Genomic DNA, 27277 nt, shown 5'->3' with positions numbered 1-27277 from the left:
GAGGGTGGGAGGCAAAGCTGGGTTTACAGTTACAAGAGAACCTTAGAGTTACGAACACCAGAGTTACATACTGACTGGTCAAGCACACAACTCATTTGGAATCGGAAGTATGCAATCAAGCAGCAGCAGAGACCAAAAAAAAAAAAAAGGAAACACAGTACAGAATTGTGTTAAATGTAAACTACTAAAAAAAAAAGGGGGGGAAGTTTAAAGAAAAGATTTGACAAAGTAAGGAAACTATTTCTGTGCTTGTGTCATTTAAAGCAAGATAGTTAAAAGCATAATTTTTATTTTGCATAGAAAAGTTTCAAAGCTTTAAGTCAATGTTCCGTTGTAAACTTTTGAAAAAACCATAACGTTTTGTTCAGAGTTACAAACATTTTAGAGTTACGAACAACCTCCATTCCCGAGGTGTTCATAACTCTGAGGTTCTACTGTAATGTAATTGAAGAGAAATGATGACCAGTGTAAAGGGACCGGTTCTGTCCCCCACCACAGTGCAATGCTATGGTAACCAGACCTATGCTGCAAGGGGCTGGAGAGAGAATCTCCACAGTGCAGATGCTGCATGGGGCTGCCACTTATACTGCCCCCTTGCAAGACCAGGTGCAGGGACATGTTGGGGGCATCTACACAGTGCTCAAAGTTACAGGGTTCCTGGGTGTGACACAGCCCGTAATCAGCCCTTCATGGGGCTGCTATAACTTACCATACCAGAACCACAGAGCACCTCAGAATCCTGAAGGCCCAAAGGTGGCTTAAAGCCATCTCTGTCCCCTCCCTCTAGGCTGAGTCTTCTGTGGTGTATGTCATGGAGGTGCTGCACAGACTTTCAGACATAGTTCCTATGCAGTTGATGGTGTACCAAGCTTTTGGAATATTGCACAGACTTTTTCTTCTCAGGGTGATGGAGCTCTCAGCCTTGCTGGCGCAGTCCCAGAAGCAGAATGAGGAGAAAGAAATGACCGTGAAGACGCTTAGTGACACGATGGAGATTCTGGTGTGTGAGAAATTTGTGGAAAAGCAACCCAACAGAAAAGCTCTTGGGTTTGAGCTGTGTTTTTCCCCCAGCCTCAGCATAAAGAGTTGTGGCTTCCTCCATATATGGGAACATAAGGCACTTTGCCTAACTGTGTGTTTTGTGGTTGGCAACGGAAGGCTGGGCAGCGGCAGGGGACCTGTGTGCACATCTCATCCAGCATCGGGGAGCTTGTAACAGAACATTTCACCTCAGACACTTGTAATCCAGTTAGGGCAGTGACCAAAGACTGTCAGCATATGACAGACAGCTTCTCTTTTTATCCAGAATGACTTGTTGGCCTGTCTCGTTCAGAGTTATCAGGTGTTCACATTGAAGTTGGTGTCCTTGTTCATTTCAGCAGAGAGGATAAGGATTGACTGGGCCATGAAGAGTAATGTACCCTTTCATCCCGAGAGCTGGCCCTTCTTTTCGGAGTTGAGGCACAGTGGCAAGTCAGTGCTAGGGGAGATGGGAATGCTCCAACTCATCCTTTCTTTATTCTGTTTCTAGGAGGCCAGTCGGGTGGCGGTAGAATATAAAGCTTCACTGACCAAGAATGCCAAAGAAGAAACCCTTTCCCTTCATCAGGTGATAAAAGACATAACTCAGGTAAATAAAATGTTCTGGCGCTATAGCCATTCTGCTACAGACATATCTGGGAAAGGCACAGGAAGTGCACAATATATGTGTACATGTCCAAAGGCCAGAAATCTGGGAAAAGACCCTGACTTGGAAAATCTAACTTCTCACATCTCACTTGCCTGTAAATTGCCTTTCACTGTGGGCCAGATCCTGTAGACTTTGCGTAGACCTTACTCAAGCAAACATTGAAGTCACTGGGAGTTTTGCCTGAGAAGGAATGTAGGGGTCAAGTCGTGTCTTTTTGGAACATTAACAGTATTTTTTTTTATCCTTATCCTGGCTTTGCTGAAACACTTGTTCAGCCTTCTGCCTTAATAACTTATTATCTCATCTCATCTCTTTGCCTCTCCAGCCCAGCCCAGTCCTCCCTCTTCAAAGTGATAGTCATTAAACTGGGTTTTCAAAAACAGTGTTTGGATGGTCCCTTACACCCTTTGCACTGCACCAGTGCCTCCAACCTTCTTCCCTCCAGCTCGTCCATTTCTCTGACTGTCCTCCCCACACCCTCATTTCCCCAAGGCTGCAACTGCCTGCTAGCTCCACCCTCTTCCTTGCCATCACATGTCCCTGGTAAGATTGGAGGGGCCATGGAGAGAAGGGCAAGTAGTGGGGTCTGAGGAGTGCATATAATAGCTGGATAGGTCCATCAATGGCTATTAGCCAGAATGGGCAGGGATGGTATCCACAGCCTCTGTTTGCTAGAAGCTGGTAATGGGCGACAGGGGATGGATTGCTTGATGATTGTATTGTATAAGTAGGGGCATAGCGAGCAGATCGAGGGACGTGATCGTTCCCCTCTATTCGACATTGGTGAGGCCTCATCTGGAGTACTGTGTCCAGTTTTGGGCCCCACACTTCAAGAAGGATGTGGATAAATTGGAGAGAGTCCAGCGAAGGGCAACAAAAATGATTAGGGGACTGGAACACATGAGTTATGAGGAGAGGCTGAGGGAGCTGGGATTGTTTAGCCTGCAGAAGAGAAGAATGAGGGGGGATTTGATAGCTGCTTTCAACTACCTGAAAGGGGGTTCCAAAGAGGATGGCTCTAGACTGTTCTCAATGGTAGCAGATGACAGAACGAGGAGTAATGGTCTCAAGTTGCAGTGGGGGAGGTTTAGATTGGATATTAGGAAAAACTTTTTCACTAAGAGGGTGGTGAAACACTGGAATGCGTTACCTAGGGAGGTGGTAGAATCTCCTTCCTTAGAGGTTTTTAAGGTCAGGCTTGACAAAGCCCTGGCTGGGATTATTTAACTGGGAATTGGTCCTGCTTTGAGCAGGGGGTTGGACTAGATGACCTTCTGGGGTCCCTTCCAACCCTGATATTCTATGATTCTATGATTCTATGATTACCTGTTCTATTCATTCCCTCTGAAGCACCTGGCATTGGCCACAGTTGGAAGACAGGATACTGGGCTAGATGGACCTTTGGTCTGACCCAGTATGGCTGTTCTTGAGACAAGAAGGGGCAGGTGAGGTGAGTTGAGATCCAGATCCCTACCCCAGATCTGTGCGTAGTGTGTGGGACGGGTCTCTACACACATGCATTCACCAGAGGAGGCTCAGAGGGGAGTGACATGCCCCATTGATCTCAATGAAATGTTCTCAGATGGATGAGAATACCCCATGGAGATGAATACCGCCTGAAATAATAGTTCAGAGAGGTGTGAACTTAGGACGTAAACTCACTGTGCTGCTCAAGTTCAGTGGCTGCATCACGTCACTTTGGGCCACCCAGTTAAACTGACTCAGCAACTCAGCCTTAGCCCTGGTCTACACTAGGACTTTAGGTCGAATTTAGCAGCGTTAAATCGATGTAAACCTGCACCTGTCCACACGATGAAGCCCTTTATTTCGACTTAAAGGGCTCTTAAAATCGATTTCCTTACTCCACCCCGACAAGTGGATTAGCGCTTAAATCGGCCTTGGCCGGTCGAATTTGGGGTACTGTGGACACAATTCGACGGTATTGGCCTCTGGGAGCTATCCCAGAGTGCTCCATTGTGACACTGCTCTGGACTGCTCTCAACTCAGATGCACGATTGTTTGCCTTTGCTCTGACACAGGGAGGGGCGACTGAAGACACGGCTTACAGGGTTGGCTTATAGGGAGCTAAAATCAACAAAGGGGGTGGCTTTACATCAAGGAGTATTTCAGACAGGACTTCACGGAGGGTTCCAATAAGAAATGGTGCACCTAAGTTATTGTTCTTATTGGAACAAGGAGGTTAGTCTGGCCTCTGATTGATACATGGCTAGATTTACCTCGCTGCACCTTCTCTGTGCGTGACTGCAGTGTGACCTAGAGGAATGAGTCCCCTAGACGGGGGGCGGGGAGGGGGTTTGCAAATGAGTACAAAACAAATCTGGTCTGTTTCTTGTTTTGATACACTCCATCTATCTTTTACATCTTTGGCTGGCAGCAGACGATGCAGAAGGACTGCATGCCATCCACATCTCATGGCTGCTCGGCAGAAGATGGTACAATAGGACTGCTAGCCATCCTCATCTCTTGCCTGCCCGGCAGAAGATGATGCAATAGGATTGCTAGCAATCCGTATCACCTGCCTGCTCACCATAAGATGGTTCAATAGGACTGACTGCAGGACTAAAGAGAATGACTTGATCAAGTCACTCCAAATTTAGTCCCTGCGCCCATGTCTGCCCAGGCGCTCCTGATCGACCTCCCACAGGCAACCAGGAGCACCTCGGACATGACGATGACGGCTACCAGTCCTATTGCACCGTCTGCTGCCACAAGGCAATGGGTTGCTGCTGCTGTGTAGCAATGCAGTACCACGTCTGCCAGCACCCAGGAGACATACGGTGACAGTGAGCTGAGTGGGCTCCATGCTAGCCGTGGTATGGCGTCTGCACAGGTAACTCAGGAAAAAAGGCGCGAAACGATTGTCTGCCCTTGCTTTCACGGAGGGAGGGAGGGAAAGGGGGCCTGACGATATGTACCCAGAACCACCCGTGACAATGTTTTAGCCCCATCAGGCATTGGGATCTCAACCCAGAATTCCAATGGGCAGCGGAGACTGCGGGAACTGTGGAATAGCTACCCACAGTGCAACACTCCGGAAGTCGACTCTAGCCTCGGTACTGTAGAAGCACTCCGCCGAGTTAATGCACTTAATGCACTTAAAGCATTTTCTGTGGGGACACACACACTGGAATATATAAAACCGATTTCTAAAAAATCGACTTCTATAAATTCAACCTAATTTCGTAGTGTAGACATACCCTTAGTATTGCTACATATGCACATTTCACTCTCTTTAACATGTCAGTTATGGTTAACCCATATTGGAGTTCCCAACTTTATTCAAACTCTTTCAGTATTGCTTCCCCAAAGGGGCAGCAGGGGCTGTGTGCTAGCTGAGATCAACCCTGAGCAGGTGATATCAGTTTTGGCATAGTTTGAGACCCAGGTGTGTGGTGGGCCAGAAAAAAGAGGATTTTGATATCACGTGGCTTTTTCTCAGGAACATGTTGCTCAAGTGACCCCAGATTTGGTCCACTAACCCTACCCATGAAGCATAGCAAATGTCAGGACACTCTGATTCAGTATGTGGAAAAGTAGTCTGCTAAACAGTGAGTCACAACCGTTACTATAGTGCAGCTACTGCTCTGCTGTAATTACTCAGGGATGTTATGGGTTCTTCACCTGAAATCTTTAATTCAAGATCAGGATGTATTTTGTAAAAGATCAGATCTACCATAACCAGAAGTTATGGGTCTGATGCAGGATGAAATTATCTGGCCCATGTATGCAAGAGGTCAGAGTAGATCATAATGTTCCCATCTGGCCTTACATTTGTGAATAATCGACTGTAAAAACTGGCATTATTTAGATTGCATGAACAAGTGTAGGAAGGGAACTGACTGAGTGTCCCATGGCTAGGGCACTAGACTGCAACTCGGAATTAGAGATGCTATTTCTGCTTTACTCTGTGACTTTGGGCAAGTTACTTGGGCCAGAATTCTCAGCGTTGGGTGCCTAAAGATAATTTCCTAAATTCATACTAAGACTCCTAAATGAAAGTGGCTCACTTTTGAGAGGGGCTGAGCAAGTGCTGCTTTCAAATGATTTAAATGAAAAATTAGGTTATCTTTATTGAGGCACCCTTGTTTGAAGACTATGGCTTTCATCTCTCATCTGTAAAGTGGCAATAACACTTCCCTTCCTTCGTAAAGCCATGTGAGAGCATCAAAAGAAAATCACTAAAGAAATGCTGAGTATTGTTATCCAGATTATGGAAGATACATCAGTTTTCACTGTCCCATGACAGAAGAATAAGGGTGGGTCCTTTGCTGAGGTTAGGGTACAGTGAATATAGAACAAATGAAAGGAAATGGTGCTTCAAACAACAAAATCTGCCTCGGAAATGTACTGGATGTATTAGGTCAGATATGGCGGCTGTATTTATTTTTTATGACCAATAACACTTGTTAGAAATCCCAATATAAGAGTAATCAAATCTCCTACTTCAAGGCCTTGCCTGATTGCTGCAGGGGTCAGGAGGGACATTATTTTCTTTTCCCTATACAGCACTACATAATTGGCTCTCATTCTGGGCCACAGCCCTCCAAGGAGCATCTGAGCAGTCCCTTCCAGGATTCAGGGAGTGAAGGAGAACTTCCTCCCAGCCTGTCTCAGAAGCCCTAGATGTGGGCCCTGAAACAGGATGCTAGCACTTATTTCATGTCCCAACCTCTCTGTGTTCCATTTTGCCATGGCCTCTCCTGTCACTCTGTCAGCAGCTTGACAATTTCTGGCTCTTAAGTTTAACACCATGTGACATGGCAGGGCTTCTCCCCAACTTCCAAGCATATACTGCCATGTCCAGTGTCCTTTAAGATTTAGTGTACAAACATAAGGAAATAAAACAAACACAAATGTCCCTTTGCTCAACCTTTTGTCTTAGGGTTTCATGACTCCACTCCCAGGCATCTCGGACAATCCAGCTATTTGCAGCTTCCCAGTCCCAGTCCACTCTGCTCCCTTTCTGGAACACCAGCTCGAGGGCTACTTCCTGGGAACCTGGTCCTTGCTCCAAGGACCCACCACAGGAGTTAACTCCACTCCTCTGGGGGAATCTTTCCCCAGGCACAGCCTGCCCCAATCACTCCTCTCTGTCCTGCCCTCTGACAAGTCTTTGTAGCCCCAGGTGTAGCCCTTCCCCTTTTCATTGGCTCAGTTGGGCCCACCTGCTCTGACACAGGAAAGCTGGGCCTGGTCTGCTCACAAGGACCAGGTACCCTTTGACATACCACTCTTTTTCTGGTACTTCCAGAGCCCTTTGTTACTAGCCCCATGGCTGTCTGCCCAAGAGCACTTTGATAAAGTCTTAGAACTTCTGTGTGCTTGGCGTTCCTTACCCACATGCCTCCTGGACTTCCTTTCCTGCTTGTGGCCTTTAACTGGGCAACCTTACTGTTAGCTGCATGGTCCACATGCATGTTGTGTGAGGCGAGTCATTATTGTTCTGTCTGTTTGTTCATTTAATCCATATAAGTTTAAATGTCTTTTCACTTGTATTTTTCAGTCAATCTGATGTGCTGATGAGTAATTCTTCTTTCCCTGCACATCTGTATAAGTCCTCTGTGTTTCCTTTGCACGTGCTGGTAACATTAACTCATTCTTTTTGACTGCCCCTGGTTTTCCTTACAAACTTTAGTTGACTGACTGTTCCTCTTAGGTTGCCTCCCTTTCTCCATTCCCAGCGCAGGAATTTTAACCTCAGATCTTTGCATAGAGCTTCATGAAGCTTCTTTGGCCAGTTCTTGCTCTTTTCAACCTACTGTTTCAGAGGAATTATGATCAGTTGCTCTTCTATTACCATATTCTTCAGAATTCTTCAGCTGCTTTCTCCTCTGGGGAGTTTTAATACTACTTTTCATGGGTATTGGTCACTAGAGGCCTGATTCTGTTACATTAAAGCTCTTTATATCTCTCTGACGGCATAAAGAAGCCTTAAAGGAGGCAGAAACGGTGCCTGGGGGCCACAAGAAGCTGAGCAGTGGTTAAAGTAAGCCCCCAGAAGGCCTAGAATGGAGGGAGTACAAACATAACATCCATTCCTGCCCCACGGTTTTTCTCTTGTTCTGTATTATTCTGGAAGCACCCGTACCTGAAATGCAGGAGGTCATGGCCACCAGAACCAATCTTCCCTATTGCCTGAAGGGTGGCATGGAGGAGGAGGGAGACATAGGTAAATAAGAGTGAGTGATAGGAGGGAAAGAGTAACAGCTTGGTCTGGGGTTTCAGGCCGTGCTAGACGATACTGACAACGCAGTCAACATCTCATGGGCTGAGAGCTCCCAGCATCCTGAATCCAGCGCCCTCTCCTCCCTGATGAGTTCCAGTGACATGGAAAGGGCCCTCGTTCTGGTGCACGAAGCATTGTCAAGGAGGTGCCGGGCAGTACAGGTGAGCGGGATCGGGTGCAGGATTCTTTTGACACTGGCAGCAATTTCCCCAACCCCACTGCCAGCCCACTCTCTCAAATGCCTATGCCTCGTCCGGCCTTTCCCCCTCCACTCACTCCTGCCCTCCAGCCATCCTTCTCTCCACACGGAGACTGCCATTCCTCTGCCCCCACTACCTCTGTAATTTCCCCTCACAACCTGAGCACCCTCCCACACTGGATCACATCTTTTGCCCTCAGATGATCCGCTCCTCTCCTGACTCTCCCAGCTGACGTATGTTTGAACTATCTCCCTGCACTCTTCAGCTGCTGTTGCCCTCAGGCCTAACTGTTGACCTCCTCCTAGCTGGTCCTCCTGGACCCATCTTCTCAACCCCTTCCTGCTCATACACTCATTCCGCCTCTTCCCCTGGCAGGCCCTAAGGGAGCAGCTTTCAGCCAGCCAGAATGCTGTCCATTCTCTGCAACATCAGGAAAGGCAGCAGGAAGAGGAATGCAAGATGCTGAGGCAGAGGCTCCAGCAACTGGAAGAGAACTGCAAGACACTCACCAGCCAGATGCAGCATCTCCAATCACTGGTGGAAACGCTCAGCAGGTCAGCCCTATGTCCTCCCTCCACGTCGTATAGGGACTTCAGTAGCAGTGTTTGGGGCTAAGAGCTCTCTTGTTCCATAGTAAATCTGGCTCTGCTTCTCAGGTTAGTCTTTTCCTGTCACCAGCAATTCATGTTCCTAGCCACTGCCCCATCTCCAGGCTGCCTGAGGGAATTGGAGAGCTGCCCGAGTACAGTGTGTGTCCAGTCCAACCTCTGCCACCCTTAAACTAAGCTCCCTAGGAGCATCCTGCATCCCCAGGTTGTAGAGAGGCCCTCTGCCAAGCACTGCATCCCACTGAGTGAGAACAACAGCCTCCCCAGCCCCTTTCCCCCACCTCATCTCCCAGGAGAGGAAAAGAGGTTCACATGCAGCAATTACTTCTTAACCCCTCCCCCCACATTCAATCCTGACGGGTGTGGATGGGATCTGCTCATGCCAGATTATCCTCATTCTGCTGACTGGGCCCTGCCTCTTTGCAGTGACCGTGTGAACCTGGAGAAGGCCAGGGAAGAGCTGCAGCAACAGCTGGAGGTGTCTGAGCAGGAGGCCTGGCGCTTGCGCCGAAGCAACACTGAGCTACAACTGAAGGAAGATTTGTCTCAAGGGGAGAAGGAGGAGCAGCAGCTGGAGATGGAGAGGATCCTTCGGGAGAGGGAGCGCCTGTGAGCTCTTCTGTCATCTGTCCACAGGGCGAGGGGTTGGGGCACTGTGGAAGCATGCTGGGAATGGTGGCTGAGTGCTGGAGGTGGCAGTGATGGGTGGCTGCACAGGCATGGAGGTGGAAGCTAGGAGCTGAAGGGAGGCACCAGGGAAGGGAACATGGGGTCGGGTTAGGATGGTGAGTGCAATTTTTGGCTTTTATTTCCATGATATTAGATTATTGCTAATCTTCCGTGTGGCCTCATCCCCTCCTCCCTTCATTCCACTATTGGTCCTTGGAGGGCAGGGTTTGTACTTAATCATCCCTGATGTCCTGACTCTTTTCAGTCTTTGCTTACTGACTGAGACATGAAAATGGTTCTTCCTTGCAGATTTCAGAGTAACAGCCGTGTTAGTCTGTATTCGCAAAAAGAAAAGGAGTACTTGGGGCACCTTAGAGACTAACCAATTTATTTGAGCGTAAGCTTTCGTGAGCTACAGCTCACTTCATTGGATGCATACTGTGGAAACTGCAGAAGACATTATATACACAGAGACCATGAAACAATACCTCCTCCCACCCCACTCTCCTGCTAGTAATAGCTTATCTAAAGTGATCACTCTCCTTACAATGTGTATGATAATCAAGTTGGGCCATTTCCAGCACAAATCCAGGTTTTTTCACCCTCTGCCCCCCCCCCCCCAAACTCACTCTCCTGCTGGTAATAGCCCATCCAAAGTGACCACTCTCTTTACAGTGTGTATGATAATCAAGATGGGCCATTTCCAGCACAAATCTAGGTTTTCTCATCCCCCCCCCTTCCAAAACCCACACACACAAACTCACTCTCCTGCTGGTAATAGCTTATCCAAAGTGACCACTCTCCTTACAATGTGTATGAAAATCAAGGTGGGCCATTTCCAGCACAAATCCAGGTTTTCTCACCCCCCCACCCCCATACACACACAAACTCACTCTCCGGCTGGTAACAGCCCATCCAAAGCGACCACTCTCCCCACAATGTGCACGATAATCAAGGTGGGCCATTTCCAGCACAAATCCAAGTCTTCTCACCCCCCCCCCACCCCTACCCCCACACAAACTCACTCTGCTGCTGGTAATAGCTCATCCAAACTGACCACTCTCCTTACAATGTGTATGATAATCAAGGTGGGCCATTTCCAGCATAAATCCAAGTTTAACCAGAACGTCGGGGGGGGGGGTAGGAAAAAACAAGGGGAAATAGGCTGCCTTGCATAATGACTTAGCCACTCCCAGTCTCTATTTAAGCCTAAATTAATAGTATCCAATTTGCAAATGAATTCCAATTCAGCAGTGTCTCGCTGGAGTCTGGATTTGAAGTTCTTTTATTGTAAGATAGCGACCTTCATGTCTGTAATTGCGTGACCAGAGAGATTTAAGTGTTCTCTGACTGGTTTATGAATGTTATAATTCTTGACATCTGATTTGTGTCCATTTATTCTTTTACGTAGAGACTGTCCAGTTTGACCAATGTACATGGCAGAGGGGCATTGCTGGCACATGATGGCATATATCACATTGGTGGATGTGCAGGTGAACGAGCCTCTGATAGTGTGGCTGATGTTATTAGGCCCTGTGATGGTGTCCCCTGAATAGATATGTGGGCACAGTTGGCAATGGGCTTTGTTGCAAGGATAGGTTCCTGGGTTAGAGGTTCTGTTGTGTGGTATGTGGTTGTTGGTGAGTATTTGCTTCAGGTTGGGGGGCTGTCTGTAGTCAAGGACTGGCCTGTCTCCCAAGATTTGTGAGAGTGTTGGGTCATCCTTCAGGATAGGTTGTAGATCCTTAATAATGCGTTGGAGGTGTTTTAGTTGGGGGCTGAAGGTGACGGCTAGTGGCATTCTGTTATTTTCTTTGTTAGGCCTGTCCTGTAGTAGGTGACTTCTGGGAACTCTTCTGGCTCTATCAATCTGTTTCTTCACTTCTGCAGGTGGATATTGTAGTTGTAAGAATGCTTGATAGAGATCTGGTAGGTGTTTGTCTCTGTCTGAGGGGTTGGAGCAAATGCGGTTGTATCGTAGAGCTTAGCTGTAGACGATGGATCATGTGGTGTGGTCAGGGTGAAAGCTGGAGGCATGTAGGTAGGAATAGCGGTCAGTAGGTTTCCGGTATAGGGTCGTGTTTATGTGACCATTGTTTATTAGCACTGTAGTGTCCAGGAAATGGATCTCTTGTGTGGACTGGACCAGGCTGAGGTTGATGGTGGGATGGAAATTGTTGAAATCATGGTGGAATTCCTCAAGGGCTTCTTTTCCATGGGTCCAGATGATGAAGATGTCATCAATATAGCGCAAGTAGAGTAGGGGCGTTAGGGGACGAGAGCTGAGGAAGCGTTGTTCTAAATAAGCCATAAAAATATTGGCATACTGTGGGGCCATGCGGGTACCCATAGCAGTGCCGCTGATCTGAAGGTATACATTGTCCCCAAAAGTAAAATAGTTATGGGTAAGGACAAAGTCACAAAGTTCAGCCACCAGGTTAGCCATGACATTATCGGGGATAGTGTTCTTGATGGCTTGTAGTCCATCTTTGTGTGGAATGTTGGTGTAGAGGGCTTCTACATCCATAGTGGCCAGGATGGTGTTATCAGGAAGATCACCGATGGATTGTAGTTTCCTCAGGAGGTCAGTGGTGTCTCGAAGGTAGCTGGGAGTGCTGGTTGCGTAGGGCCTGTGGAGGGAGTCTACATAGCCAGACAATCCTGCTGTCAGGGTGCCAAAGCCTGAGATGATGGGGCACCCAGGATTTCCAGGTTTATGGATCTTGGGTAGTAGATAGAATATCCCAGGTCGGGGTTCCAGGGGTGTGTCTGTGCGGATTTGATCTTGTGCTTTTTCAGGAAGTTTCTTGAGCAAATGCTGTAGTTGCTTTTGGTAACTCTCAGTGGGATCATAGGGTAATGGCTTGTAGAAAGTGGTGTTGAAGAGCTGCCGAGCAGCCTCTTGTTCATATTCCGACCTATTCATGATGACAACAGCACCTCCTTTGTCAGCCTTTTTGATTATGATGTCAGAGTTGTTTCTGAGGCTGTGGATGGCATTATGTTCTGCACGGCTGAGGTTATGGGGCAAGTGATGCTGCTTTTCCACAATTTCAGCCCCGTGCACGTCGGCGGAAGCATTCTATGTAGAAGTCCAGTCTGCTGTTTCGACCTTCAGGAGGAGTCCACCTAGAATCCTTCTTTTTGTAGTGTTGGTAGGGAGGCCTCTGTGGATTAGTATGTTGTTCAGAGGTATTTTGGAAATATTCCTTGAGTCGGAGACGTCGAAAATAGGATTCTAGGTCACCACAGAACAGTATCATGTTCATGGGGGTGGAGGGGCAGAAGGAGAGGCCCCGAGATAGGACAGCTGCTTCTGCTGGGCTGAGAGTATAGTTGGATAGGTTAACAATATTGCTGGGTGGGTTGAGGGAACCATTGCTGTGGCCCCTTGTAGCATGTAGTAGTTTAGAAAGTTTAGTGTCCTTTTTCTTTTGTAGAGAAGCAAAGTGTGTGTTGTAAATGGCTTGTCTAGTTTTAGTAAATTCCAGCCACGAGGAAGTTTGTGTGGAAGGTTGTTTTTTTATGAGAGTATCCATTTTTGAGAGCTCATTCTTAATCTTTCCCTGTTTGCTGTAGAGGATGTTGATCAGGTGATTCCACAGTTTCTTTGAGAGCGTGTGGCACAAGCTGTCAGCATAGCCTGTGTGGTATGTAGATTGTAATGGATTTTTTACCTTCAGTCCTTGCAGAGATTACTCCTGATTTTTGCTCTCTTTTCCCTGGGCTCACCCATCTCAGCCAGCCTGTGCTAGGCAAAAATGCACTGAAACCAGTGGTTGCTGGAGCGCTGAGCTTTCGGGACAATTTGTGGGAACCTGCTGGGCCCAGTTCTCTTCTCTCACTCCAGTGTTAATCAAGAGTAATTCCCCTATTGTCGGTGGAGTTACACCCATGAAAAACTAGTGTAAGCGACTAGAGAATCAGTTCCTTTGTGTCTTGCTGTCCTTGGCTTTGTACAAGTGTTGGCACTACCAAGAGTTAAACAGTCCAGCGGAATGGAGAGAAACAGCTCTTTGGTTCTGGATTTTTATGCTACACTTGGAGATCACTGGAACAGGCGCTAGATGATATCCAAATCAATAGACCTAGCTTACGTCTGGCCCAGCTGGTGCAGTCCACACTGCAGAGTGGCACGTGTAACGTGGCAAAATGCTTAATACCAACATTTCGCAATATACCAACATGAAATGTTTTCACATTGTATATTCTTAATTGTCAGAGTATCTCATAAAGGATTAAAATAGATTTCTATATTTTCATTTGAAATTTGCTGACCAGGTCAGTCTCTCACTGAAAGTTATGTAGCAGTAGATTGCATTCCCACACTTTTTACTGCACAGTGGGTAGGTATAAATGTATGTGAATTCCACTTGTAAGCTTTTGTACATACAGTGTAGCATCTAGTCTGCCTGGTAGAAGGTTTTAATTTGTAATTGCCTATGAAAAAGGTACTAGCCTTTGAAATATTCTAGACACTACCTTTTAATTCAGTGGCACTTGTGCACAGGTTAGTATTAGTGATAGAGATAACAGTACACAGCTTTGTATTGGGCTTCAGTCAAAGTGCTCACTAAACAAAAATGGCAATTTTTGATACTAACATATAATGTAGATCTATTTTATATCTAATTTTAGCACAGATCTGTATACTTGTACAGAATGAAAAGTGGTGGTGGCAATGCTAACAATATACTTTGGGAATTTTACCTCTACAAGCCCCTTAAAGCTTACAACAAAGAGAGACTCTCCACAAATTTTGAAAAATGTGTTTGTCAAGAAAAATCAAAAGAGTACAAAACTGTCAAAACCCACCAGTGACGGACAGAATTCTGTGATGCTGTTGGCAGAAGCTAGGAGAGATTGATTGAATTAGTGGCTCCTGGATGAGTTTTCTAGTTTAGATGATGTGCCACCAATGCTCAGTCACAGGGGTTGCCATCAGAAATACACAAGCAAATTGAATTTGGCACACATCAGAGTTGTACTGAACCCAGAAAAGACAACAGACTCTGAATCTGATCAGAGAGCATTATGTTCTCCTGCTTCCATAACCACCAGAGCATGTACGTCCTCCAGCAACTGGTCCTGCTGTAGTGTTTGCTTGAGAAAACACACAAGACAAGAAACTTCTTAAAATAGAAACAATTGAAAGAGCAGCCAATGTCAGGGGGGTAGCACTTCAAAGAAGAGATGACGACATGTTGCACAGAATATCTGTGGAAGACTCGATTGCTAACGATGCAGTTTATCATTCAACATGGCTTTCTTCCTACTTGAGTAAAACAAATCTTAAAGCAAAACCATCTAGTTACATTGCAGCAATAGTCACCTTATGACATTGCATTTTATCAGCTGATTGAAGAGACAATTATTTGTTCTTCTCCTGGCCAGACAGCTGCAAAGATATAAAGCCCAGCTTCCCTCAGATGTAGAAACTGCAAGTTATTCTAGTAGCAAATTACAGGCAAAATTAGAAAAAACCCTGTGGTTCTGCAATTTCATTCCTTACACAGCATGGAATAGGCAAGTCTACAGTTGTTCTGTGCAGTACAATAAATTTAGCTGGTGCTGTCCAAACTGCTAGTCATCTGTAACAGGAATTTAAGTCATCCAAATGTTTTGTGGGTGTTCTTCTGGTAATTGAGCCTGATGAACAGCCTTCAAATGAAATATCCAAAATTAAACATCAGAATATTATCCACAGTCTTAAGAGACTGGAGCATAGGCGGTCTGGCCTACTGGTCGCAGGTGGGCTGGGGTCCACACGTCCAGTACAGTAGTCAGTGAGCAGGGGTTGGAGGAATCACAAAAGTTGGGCTCAAAGTCAGGCCGGGGTCAGAGACTGGAGATCAGAGGTAGTACCAGGCTGGAGTCAGGCTGGGATTGGAGGCTGGAGATCAGAAGACAAGGTGAGGCTTGGAGTCGCAGCAGTCCCAAAGTCTGTGCGGCTGCTCAAGCAACTTTCTGGGTCACCATACAGGGTTAAGTAGGGTGCTTGGCCAATCAGAGAGTCTCTTGGGTGGCACTTCATATGGCACCTACTCACCACAGTGTTCCCTTGCTGTCTCTCTGCATGGCTTCCTGGTTGTACTGAGGGAACATGAGCTGTCCCAGGTGCTGAAGACCTGGATTGTTGTACTCAGATCCTTACGCAAACCCAGGTGATTGTACTTTACTGAGGTCATCTACTTTTGTGTCCTGGGTCCCAGAGCTCGGGCCCCAGCCTGAGCCCGACCATCTATACATTAATTTTTAGCCATGTAGACCAATCCCTGGGAGCCTGAGTCAGATCACCTGATACAGATGTTTTGTTCCTAGCTATTTACTACTTTCCAAAAATGGAATACACAGATAGTATATTGGTTGAAACAGGCACCATTACCAGCACACCTGACAATTGTCACTCCATACCTGTGTATGCAATTTTTGACACACTCATTCCTGACTCCTGGAATTGTTTGTGGGGCACAGCCTTCCCTACTCAGCCTTCCATGCCATTTCGCAACCCCAGTGTGGCCTTCGAACCAAAACGTTTGCCCATCCCTGGCATAAGCTATAGAATTTTACTCAGTATTTCCTGAATTTAACACATTAACTTGTAATTTAATTTGAGTATCTCTTACAGTAAGCCATTTAGTCACACTTTAAGGATTTCAAGTGATGGAGAATTTACCGCATTCCTTGGCAATGTGTTCCAGGGGCTAATTACCCTCACTGTTAAACATTTGCTCATTTCCAGTTTGAATTTTACTGACCTCAGCTTCCAGTCATTGGACTTTGTTCTGCCTTTGAGTGCTAGACTGAAGAGCCCTCTAATATCTGATAGCTTCCCTGGTGTAGTCACTTACAGGCTGGTTGAATAGCTTAACCTACCCTTTTTGATAAATGAAGTAGATTGAACTTCTAGTCTCTCACTGTAAATTATTTTTTCAGACCACGAATCATTCATTTAGCTCTTCTTTGACTGTCTCCAGGGAAAAGGGAAAGGGAATAATGTGGTTTTATTTCATAGAAGCTTCACTTGACAACATCAAGTTGCATATGGCTTTTATACCACTGCCCATCACTGTAGTATCTGAAGGCCAGGTTTTTAAAGGTATTTATGTCCCTAAAGATGCCTGGTGGGATTTCAGAAGAGCCTAGACACCTTACTTCTGTTGACTTAAATGGGAGTGAGGCACCTCAGTGCCTAGTGGGACTTTCAAGAACACCTATCTGCATCTTTAGGGTCCACTTTTAAAAATATGGCTCAAGTACCTTCCACATAAGATTGAGAGCAATAACAAAATCTCTAGCAGACAAAGGGGCCTTTGGCACTTTTCCCTTTTCAGGGTAAAAACCTCTGCTTGGGGTAGGATTCTCTTTTTACATTTTATTAATTTACTTTTTTTGGTATTTTCTTAGGTTGAGTTGTTTCCAAGTTGGTATCTTATGGTTTGTTGGGGGTATTTTGGTATTTGAATGAGAGGAAATAGTATCACTTTGGGTAGATAAATTAAATGTATGTCCTGTGGGGTTTGCAAAGCTGGTTGACATCTGTTCTCTGAACTGTAGGGGTGGGAATGGAGCTCCATTTTTGAGCTAGCTCCCACCATCCTCTGAAGTGCTCAGAGCTCCCCCGAATCCTTTGGATAAAGGGGCTTGTGTCGTACTACTTTAGGCAACATGTATTCAGCTTGTGGAATTTGTAACTGAAGAAGGTCAGACAGTCAATACTGTGGCTGGATAATGTTATTAATCCTAAAATCAGGGTAATCCCACTGAGATGAGGAACATCTCCATGTCCAGCATTGCACAGCTGGCCAACTCCAGGACCTCTCAGCCACAGCAGAGACGGGGTGAGTGGCTCAAGCCAACAATGTCCTGGGACCCTGAGACTGAGACGGGCTGATGGAATTGGCTGGGATACAGCGGGTCTGGGATAGGAGTCATTTGGACATGACTTCTTGTTGCGTAGGATTTTGAAGCAATAATGCCTTTAAATCTAAAAGCTTCTCTGCTCTCTCCCCCACTTTCCACCATTGTGTGTGTGTGTGTCTGTCTGTCTTTCTCCCTCCCCTCCTCTCAGTCAGAAGGCTTTAGCTGCACTCGAAGCAAAGCATTCATTGTTAAAGAGCGAGTTGGTTGCCAGGAGGGAGGCGCTGGAGAAATCTCACCTTGATGGGGAGTTGATGAAGCAAGAGAAACATGAGCTTGCCATGGCACTGGAGAGGGTACGGGCTCATCTGTTATTCCCGGGCAGCATCAAACCCAGCTTCTTATTTTAAGAGAGAGTTCAAATAGCAGGCTCACCATACACTGCTCCATGCAGTATGAAAAGGCTAGATAGTGCTATCTCCCATAAGGGGACACCAGAATCAAGCCAGAAAAACTCTTTGGGGATAGAGGGATGGCTGAAAGAGGATTGGGAACCTGACTACACGGAAACAGGAATTGCTAGAGGATTAGGGGTGTGTATGGTGAGAGGGATGCACTTTGGGTATGAGGGAGGAGAATTGTCTTGGAGACACAGCTGATGTCAGGGATTTGGTATGGAAAAGGCGATCCTTGGGTTAAAGCAAGGGAAGCCTTTGAGGGGTTTTGTTTTCATCTCCTTCCTTTCTTCTTTGCCCTGCTAGGCAGAACAGTCAATTGCTGAGTTGACAGGTGTTCAGAATAAACTGAAGGCAGAAACTGCTGATCTGCATGATGTGGCTGAGAAGATGAGTGGCATTAATGAGGCACTAGCTTTGGATAAAATGCAGTTGAATCAGCTTGTCCTGCAGGTGAGTAGAGGTCTCCAAGGGAACCAGTGGTTGGGTTTATCTTGGTGAGGTCTCCTTCAAGCTTCTCCAGGGGATACTAGGGCTAACTGAGTGTGGACATGACATAGTGTTCTCTGCCCGGGGCAGGGGCCCAAAAAAGAGTATGTCTGCGTTCTCTGCTTCTTGATTTCCTTTTTGTTTTTTCCTTGACTGTAGTTGGAGCAGGAGAATCAGGCTTTGTCAAGCAAAGTGAAGGACATGCAGAAAGCAACAACCTCTGCGCAGGAGGAGCTGAGCCTGTCAGAAAGAGCAAATGAGGAGCTCTATGCAGAGAAAACCCATCTGGAGCAGTTGCTGCAGAAAGCTAAGGAGGTGCAGGAGGGACTGCAGGCAGAGTTGAGTGTGCTGAGAGATGAGAGAAAAGAGACCCATGAGGTGATGAGTCAGGTGAGAGAGACCTCCACAGGAATCTGGCAGCACGAGCACTGTGGTGCTGAGGCTGGGCGTGATGCTGCTGGGTTTTAGAACACCCTCAGCACGAAGACATCCAGTGCTGTTGGAAACAATACAGGGTCAGAGTTCACATGACTCTTGTGCATTTCCTACTGGGCATGTCTCAGACTGATGGTGAAGGGTGAGGTTTGCAATGACTCTCCATGTTTTCTTGGGAATTGAATTGTCCAATGGAGAGTATAGTGTATATAGTGAAGACGGTCACTTTCCACCCCAGAAACCCAAAGCTCTGTTTAAATATTAGTGAGTTCAGCCTCACAACCTCCCTGAGAGGGAGGGACACTAGCCCCATGTTATAGGAATCTGAGGCTGAAGATTGCACACAGGCCTATGGCAGAGCATGGAATAGGATCCAGTCTTGTCCCTTAACTACAGAAGCATTCTTCTAGCACTACCACTGCACCTGTCATTGCCCCAAGGAGAACTCACTGGGAAACGCTGTATATTGCAATAGGGGCCCATTTCATCCCTGCACCCAATGAATCTGCATTTTCTGATGAAAAATTCCTGACCTTCCCCCTTCTTAGGGGATTTCCCCAGGAGCTGGCTTGAGTAGTTTTTCAGTCTTATGACACTAGGGTAATGTAATGCAAGGTTCTGTACTAGGTCCAAAATGTCAGGAAGCATAAGGAATGGAATAGAAAATATGGAAAATGTAATACCCTTGTATAAATCAGCAATCTGGCCTCCACTGGATATTGTATGCCGTACCAGTCACCCCATTTCAAAAGGATATTGCACAATTAAAGAGGGCTCTGAGAGAGGTGATGGTGAGAACAGTTAGGGGCCTGGAAAAACTCCTATGAAGAGAGGTTGAGAAGATTGTCATTGTTTACATTAGGGAGGAGACATCAGAAGAATATATAAAATACTGAATGGTCTATAGAAGGGAGATTTAGTTACCCTGACTCCTAACTCAAGAACAAGGGCAGATTCAGTGAAATGAGACAGTGGTAAATTGATAAAAGGAAATGCTTGTTCACACAGTGTGTATTTAGAGTATGGAACTCCATTGCCACAGGATTCTACCACTGAGGCCAAGGACTTAGCAGAGTAACAGAGAGGACATTTATATGGATGACCAGAATATTGAGAGTTACAATAGTAACTACTAAGAAGGGTGATGGAAGGGCTATAAAGCTTCTTGCATTGGGGTTGAAGCCAGTCTCTAACACTTCTGGATTTGGAGGAAACTCCCCTGGGGGGATTATCCTATGGGCAGGGATTCATGCACTTTTCTTTGGTGTGTCTTGCACCTTTCTCTGAAGCAGCTGGCATTGGTCAGTGTCAGAGAGAGGATAGTGGCCTGGATGGACCATTGGTCTGATCTACTCTGGCAATTCTTGTGTTCCTACAGATTATTTTGGCCCTGGGAATCCCGTGGGCCCTTGCTCCTCACTTCCCCTGCCTGCAGCTCCTGGGAATGATTTATAAATGCCCACGCTTTCTAGGAGAGCCAAGGGTAGCGGGCCTTAAGCAGCCTTTGTTACTCACTCCAAGCTGACCAGGATGATACTGCTGCCTCCTGTCTTGACTTATTAGTTAGCTCCTTCGGGGTACCCTGCCTTGATTACTTGCCATAAATGAGTGCTTATCTCATTGCCTGTTATAAATGACTTGTCATTTAATACCTTGTCCTCTGTCTCTGCTTACCACTCTACAGCCACCACCATGCTTCTTTCACTCATCTTCTGGATCCACTCGTCACTTGTCCTCATCCAGTTCTCCCCTTCCCAACCTCATTCTCACAAATCTTCTTACCTTCTCCTTGTCCTGTCTTCAGCAACATGTCTCCTAGGCAATGCCTTCCTCCCATCCCATCGTCACCCTCACCCCACTGACTGCAAGCTGAGCCACCTCATTTCATAGAATCATAGAAGATTAGGGTTGGAAAAGACCTCAGGAGGTCATCTAGTCCAACACCCTGCTCAAAGCAGGACCGACCCCAACTAAATCATCCCAGTCAGGGCTTTGTCAAGCTGGGCCTTAAAACCTCTAAGATGGAGATTCCACCACCTCCCTAGGTAACCCATTCCAGTGCTTCATCGCCCTCCTAGTGAAATAGTTTTTCTTAATATCCAACCTAGACCTCCCCCACTGCAACTTGAGACCATTGCTCCTTGTTCTGTCATCTGCCACCACTGAGAATAGCCTAGCTCCATCCTCTTTGGAACCCACCTTCAGGTAGTTGAAGGCTGCTATCAAATCCCACCTCACTCTTCTTTTCTGCAGACTAAATAAGCCCAGTTCCCTCAGCTTCTCCTCATAAGTCATGTGCCCCACCCCTCTGATCATTTTCGTCGCTCTCCGCTGGACTCTCTCCAATTTGTTCACATCCTTTTTATAGTGGGGGGCCCAAAACTGAATGCAATACTCCAGATGTGGCCTCACCAGTGCCGAATAGAGGGGAATAATAATTTCCCTTGATCTGCTGGCAATACTGTACTAATGCAGCCCAATACGCCGTTAGCCTTCTTGGCAACAAGGCCACACTGTTGACTCTTATCCAGCTTCTTGTCCACTTTAATCCCCAGATCCTTTTCTGCAGAACTGCCACTTAGCCAGTTGGTCCCCAACCTGTAGCAGTACATGGGATTCTTCTGTCTTAAGTGCAAGACTCTGCATTTGTCCTTGTTGAACCTTATCAGATTTCTTTTGGCCCAATCCTCCAATTTGTCTAGGTCACTCTGGACCCTATCCCTACTCTCCAGCATATCTACCTCTCCCCCCAGCTTAGTGTCATCCGCAAACTTGCTGAGGGTGCAATCCATCCCATCATCCAGATAATTAATGAAGATGTTGAACAACACTGGCTCCAGGACCGACCTCTGGGGCACTCTGCTTGATACCGGCTGCCAACTAGACATCGAGTTGTTGATCACTATCCATTTAGCCTGACAATCTAGCCAGCTTTCTATCCACCTTATAGTCCATTCATCCAATCCATACTTTTTTAACTTGCTGGCAAGAATACTGTGGGAGACCATATCAAAAGCTTTGCTAAAGTCAAGGTATATCACATCCACCACTTTCCCCATATCCACAGAGCAAGTTGTTTCATCATAGAAGGCAATCAGGTTGGTCAGGCATACTTGCCCTTGGTGAATCCATGTTGACTGTTCCTGATCCCCTTCCTCTCCTCCAAGTGCTTCAAAATGGATTACTTGAGGACCTGCTCCATGATTTTTCCAGGGACTGAGGTGAGGCTGTAGTTTCCAGGATCCTCCTTCTTCCCTTTTTAAAAGATGGGCACTATATTTGCCTTTTTCCAGTCGTCCGGGACCTCCCCCGATCGCTACAAGTTTTCAAAGGTAATGGCCAATGGCTCTGCAGTCACATCCGCCAACTCCCTCAGCACCCTCAAATGCATTACATCTGGCCCCATGGACTTGTGTATGTCCAGCTTTTCTAAATAGTCCTTAACCTGTTCTTTCACCACTGAGGGCTGCTTACTTCCTCCCCATACTGTGCTGCCCAGTGCAGCAGTCTGGGAGCTGACCTTGTCTGTGAAGACTGAGGCAAAAAAAGCATTGAGTACTTCAGCTTTTTCCACATCCTCTGTCACTAGGTTCCCATTCAGTAAGGGTCCCACACTTTCCCTGACCTTCTTTTTGTTGCTAACATACCTATAGAAGCCCTTCTTGTTACCTTCACATTCCCTACTAGTTGCAACTCCAGTTGTGCTTTGGCCTTCCTGATTATACCCCTGCAGCTCGAGCAATACTTCTCCCTAGTCATCTGTCCAAGTTTCCTTCTTGTAAGCTTCCTTTTTGTGTTCAAGCTCACCGAAGATTTCTCTGTTAAGCCAAGCTGGTCTCTTGCTATATTTACTATTCTTTCTGCACATCGGGAGGGTTTGTTGCTGCGCCCTCAATCAGGCTTCTTTAAAATACAGCCAGCTTTCCTGGACTCCTTTCCTCCTCATATTAGCCTCCCAGAGGATCCTGCCCATCAGTTCCCAGAGGGAGTCAAAGTCTGCTTTTCTGAAATCCAGGGTCCATGTTCTGCTGCTCTCCTTTCTTCCTTGTGTCAGAATCCGGAACTCGAGTTGACATCATCCAATCCAAATCTAGTGCTGGGCAGCGTTGCACATTGCTGGTTTGGAGCCATAGCCCCTCGCCCTGTGAGAGCTGGTTGCTGGTCAGTGCTTTCTTATCTCTAGCTGCATAGCTGACAGCTTGTGCAAACTTTCCCGCTCACCGGGAATTTCCTTTCCTGCTCTGCCTTCACTCCCAAGCAACAGCACCTTTTCTTTAAGTGGCTTTGATCTCTTCTTCACTGCTGTCCCGGATTAGTGGCTGCTTTCCATCCCTCTGTCTCCCCCTCCTGGTGCATATAACTGGCTGCTCTGGAGGAGCCGTACTTTACTGTTTGCTGATTTGCTGCACCTTCCCGTTACCCTGGAGCCCAGCCTCATTCAGGGGACGGCTATTAGCTTTGCCTCCATGCACTCAGGCACAGCCAAACTCTGTTTGGAATACTGAGGGTTGCTTGTGAAAAAGAAATGCTGGCTTAGTATTTCCATTATGCCACTGGCATGAGAACTATTGAGTTCTCCCCTGGGAAGCCATCGTGGCAATAAACCCTCTCAAAGTAGCAATTGTTTTTTTAAGAAGGATTGCCAAATGCTCACGAGCAGGGAAACATTATAGTAAGAGCTTGGAAATCAGTCTCTCCCCTACCTGCAGCCTTGTAGTGGTTAGTTACACCAGAATGGTATTTAGTGGTGGGAGAGTGGCTTATCTTTCTGTCTTGGTAACATGGCCATTGCCTCAGTGTCTGTTGATGATAAGTGGGTTTTACCTCTCTAGCCAAACCAACAACTCCTATATCCCTCATTCTCTGGGTCACAGCCCTCCTTGGAGGGTCTGTTTCAGTCTTCATCTGTCTCCTGCGTATATCACCACAGCTGTGCCAGCCCCTCAGAGTTGAAGAGCGGCGGCTCTTGCTCTCACTTTAGAAAGCTCAAGCCTTGGTGCTAGTTATATGGCTGTCAGGTCCAACCCCAAACCCTCCCAGTTTCTTTTCCCCAAGGCTACTTCCTTCACTCTACCACCAACCCTCAACTTCCCAAGGTCTGGGTCTCAAGGGAAACTCCTACTCCTCAGTGTACTTTATGCAGCTGTCTGTGGGGCCTCCTCCTGAGCTCTTTTTATAGGATTCTTCTAAGCCTCTTGCAGGCCTTTTGCCTGGAGAGGCCTCAAACTTCTGCTTCTGTCCATGTCCAAAGAGAGATCCATAGCAAATCTTGCTCCCTCCCTCATCATTCCTTTACTGAGGTGAGAGAACCCTTTATAAAGTCTCATTTTCCAGCATTCTTTGCTGGAAAGCTTACAGCTCCCAAGATTCCATTTATTCTGGGTTGTAACAGAGCAGAGCTGTAGCCTGCCTTAGAGGGCCATCATGCCCTATTACAGGTGGAAATGGAGTATCGGATGTACCTGTTTTCAAAATTAACCAATAAACTTTTAGGAAAGGAGGTAACACAACTTTGATTATGTAGGAGCCCTTCCTCAAGCCCTGAGGAAGAAGAGAAGAGAGAAATTAACAGACAATTTAAACTGACGCTGAACTAATTTTATTTTAGTATATCGAAAAGAAAATTTGTGAGAATCATGGGTCAGTGGAGTAGAATGGGGAATTTGTCTTCACTTGTTTGATTGTTTCAAAATCTGCTATACTAATTTTGGGTATTATAATATAGGTTAGGTTTGTTATCTTATTTCATTTTAAGCCTTTTCTTTGTTTGATAATCTGAGGTTTTGTGTACTGTGCTTTGTTTGACAAATACCCAACTGGCATGCTATGATGAAAGAAAAGCTATATAGCTTGGATTAGTATCCAAGCTTGGCTGTCTGTTGGAAATGTGTAGGTGCTGTGTAGCACCTATGGTCAGGACTATGTTATAAACCAAAAGCCTTGTTGGTGCAGGCACGTTTGCAGTCTGCCATCTCCCCACCCTCATAACTTGGCCACATCAAACTGATTTTCACAGAGTGGTGGAAGACACTTCTCATCCCCAAGAGCTGTTCCCCTGCCAAAACTAAGCTATTTACACCCAGCCACTTAAAAGAAAAGTGGGATCAAATTGTCATTTTTTAAGAATGGAGAAGCATATTTATTTATTATTCTCCTCAGTCTCACAAATACCTAAATTGTCTTTGCTCAAACTTTTCAAAAAGTCACCTTCAGGCATACTTTCAGCAGGACTCTCAAAAGATTTCAGCTTGAAAGGTGAAAGCTTTGGAAAGTTTAATACAGGATCTTTGCATGGAAACACTTAGGCAGGCTTAGCCATATGTGTTGGTAGTGCTGGAACTAATGTTAAAATTGTCTGATACACAGGTTAAGGAACAAGTGTCTGTACTTCTGGGCATAATGCTTAAATTATCCAAAAGTATAAAGTCTGGTTTAAAAGTCATAAAATACATATAAAACATAATCTGCAATACTCCAAATTAAGGTTAATAAATTCAGCAATACAGTTAAAAGTATTAGCATCCAAATATTTGGGCACATCACTCATAAGAGGTTATACTAAGAGTAGATTATGGAAAGCAAATATAGCAATGAGTGTAGATTGTCCCTCAGTAATTGAGAATTTAGGATAGGTTGTCCTTCAGTAAATACAATCCACCACAGAAGTATTTCAGTTACTTTCCTGACTTCACTTCTCAATGGCACTCCAGCTCATGTCTCCTGGTATTGCCGATGTTTGGTGATCTGTTCTAAATAGATGTCCCTCAACTACCTGATTGTGTCCGATACCATGAGTTGCCGTATCAGCTGAGCGTAGCACTGATCAATTCCACATTCCCACAACACTCACTCATTACTGGGGCCCCATGTGCCCAGGGACCAGAGCTATAGTATTATCCCAAGCAACAAATATGGACATAGACATCATTTCCAAATTGTCATTTTCAGGTCTGGTTGTCTCCTGGTACATCAGTGTACAGTGACACTATGAAGGGAGATTATCTCAGTCCTTCAGCCCTCTCCTCTGGCTAGCTCAAGAGCAAAGCTGATGAGTTCTGGAGAGTACCTTGGCTAGTAGTAGGAGCTCATTTCCTCCTTTCCCCCCATTTTCAGATGTGTCGCCAGGAGGAGTCATCCAGCACTGACTTGGAGAAAACACGGCTGGAGTCAAGTCGCCGTGGAGATGCACTGGCTAAAGTATCCAGAGAAAAGGAAGCCCTGGTGCGTGAGAAGGCAGCACTGGAGGTGCGACTAGGGGCTGTGGAACGGGACAGACGGAGCCTTTCAGAGCAGCTGGCAGAGCTCAGGTGAGGTTGGGGAAAGGACCTTGTGCAGCACACAGATATATTTGTTGGATCTAGTTGTAATGTCACTCGGCACTGGGTAGCTGGAGTAGTATAACTTGGGTCGACTTACCCGCATAGTGAAGACATGCCCTGAGAGAGTGCTTTCCATTTGAGTATCACTGTATGTTTTGCAAACAGCCTCACCACCTCTGGGAGGTAGGGCCATTTTAATATCCATGTTCCAGGGCCAGGGTTCTCTCAGCCAGACAGCAACTCAGTAGGAGTCACAAGAGAAAACCCGAAGTCCCAGTGAGGGTTTATTTTTGGTGCAAGCTTAACAAACTGAAGCAGAAGTATCTGCGCATGTCCCTTTCCTGCTACATAGTACTACGTAAACTCCCAAACAATCCAGTATAATTCTTCAGTATCTGGTTCCTCAGCTCTGACACAGTGAGCTGCCCCAGGCCATCCTCTTTGGCACAAGCTGTTTGCTTGGATCCAAGTGCTTATCGGGATTATAGAATGGAGTCTGAGGCTTCAGAGGCTGTTTTCTGCAGGCTGCACTGTTCTGTTGATTGAGCAGATCCCATTCCCTGATTACAACACCACGGATTTTGGAGCAGGCACTTCTGGATCCAAGGCTTTGACCTGAGGACAGTCAGAGTCAGTCCCACATCCGACTGAGATGGAGCTAGAGACTTACTCTGAAGGTGCTGGGAACCCAGAAACCTTCAGGAATCCATTTCTATGTTTGCTTATGTTGGTCATGATGGGGGTCGTAGAAGTGTGCCACAGACAGAGATTCCATTTTCCCCTTGGTCCTCTCCAGCCTCTTTTGATTTCTAGTCCTTCCCTATTTTATGGATCCTTTATTCCTGAGCCTTGCTGACCTGTAAGAACAGGCATCAAGGAGAAATTGTTCAGTCCTGATAGAAGCCTCCCTCGGGATGCAGGAGCAGGCAAATGCTGGACACAGTGTTGGTATATAATACTCTAAATACTTTTATTGATTACAATTTAAACCCCACTTACTCCACATTCATACCCCTTTCAGACTGCATCAGAGTCTGACTATTAGAATGAAGTCCCGATGGCCAGTCAAGGTCCGCTTCCAGTCATAAGGTGTGGGGAGCCGACGTTGCACACCTCTTCAAAATTAGGGCTCTGGATGAATGTCTGACTCCAAATTCAGATATCATAGACAACTATATATAGTCCATTCCATTGCATCATCAGTCCTTTATCTTTGCCCAGAAAACAGTCCTGGGCAGGCTGCCATAATCCAAGGTGTTTCATTTCCCCCTTTTTTGTCCACAGCGCCACAGCTATAGCCAATAC

At 46.2% G+C, this 27277-nt stretch overlaps 1 protein-coding gene across 2 annotated transcripts in view; it reads left to right on the top strand.

Annotated features, from left to right (window-relative positions):
* CEP250 (centrosomal protein 250) overlaps positions 1-27277 on the top strand; it is a 119823-nt gene that overhangs the window by 30914 nt on the left and 61632 nt on the right. For both annotated transcript variants that reach the window (XM_084645177.1, XM_084645178.1), the window contains 9 exons: positions 904-1000; positions 1532-1630; positions 7937-8098; positions 8513-8691; positions 9172-9354; positions 17486-17630; positions 18036-18182; positions 18378-18608; positions 25767-25960. In XM_084645177.1, the coding sequence (XP_084501303.1) occupies positions 904-1000; positions 1532-1630; positions 7937-8098; positions 8513-8691; positions 9172-9354; positions 17486-17630; positions 18036-18182; positions 18378-18608; positions 25767-25960 (1437 nt within the window). The remainder of the gene's footprint in view (positions 1-903; positions 1001-1531; positions 1631-7936; positions 8099-8512; positions 8692-9171; positions 9355-17485; positions 17631-18035; positions 18183-18377; positions 18609-25766; positions 25961-27277) is intronic.

The sequence above is a fragment of the Lepidochelys olivacea genome, assembly GCF_965140295.1.
Source record: "Lepidochelys olivacea isolate rLepOli2 genome assembly, chromosome: 13".
NCBI lineage: Eukaryota > Metazoa > Chordata > Testudines > Cheloniidae > Lepidochelys > Lepidochelys olivacea.
The sequence above is the reverse complement of the archived record's forward strand: the minus strand, read 5'-3'. Positions and strand labels throughout refer to the sequence as shown.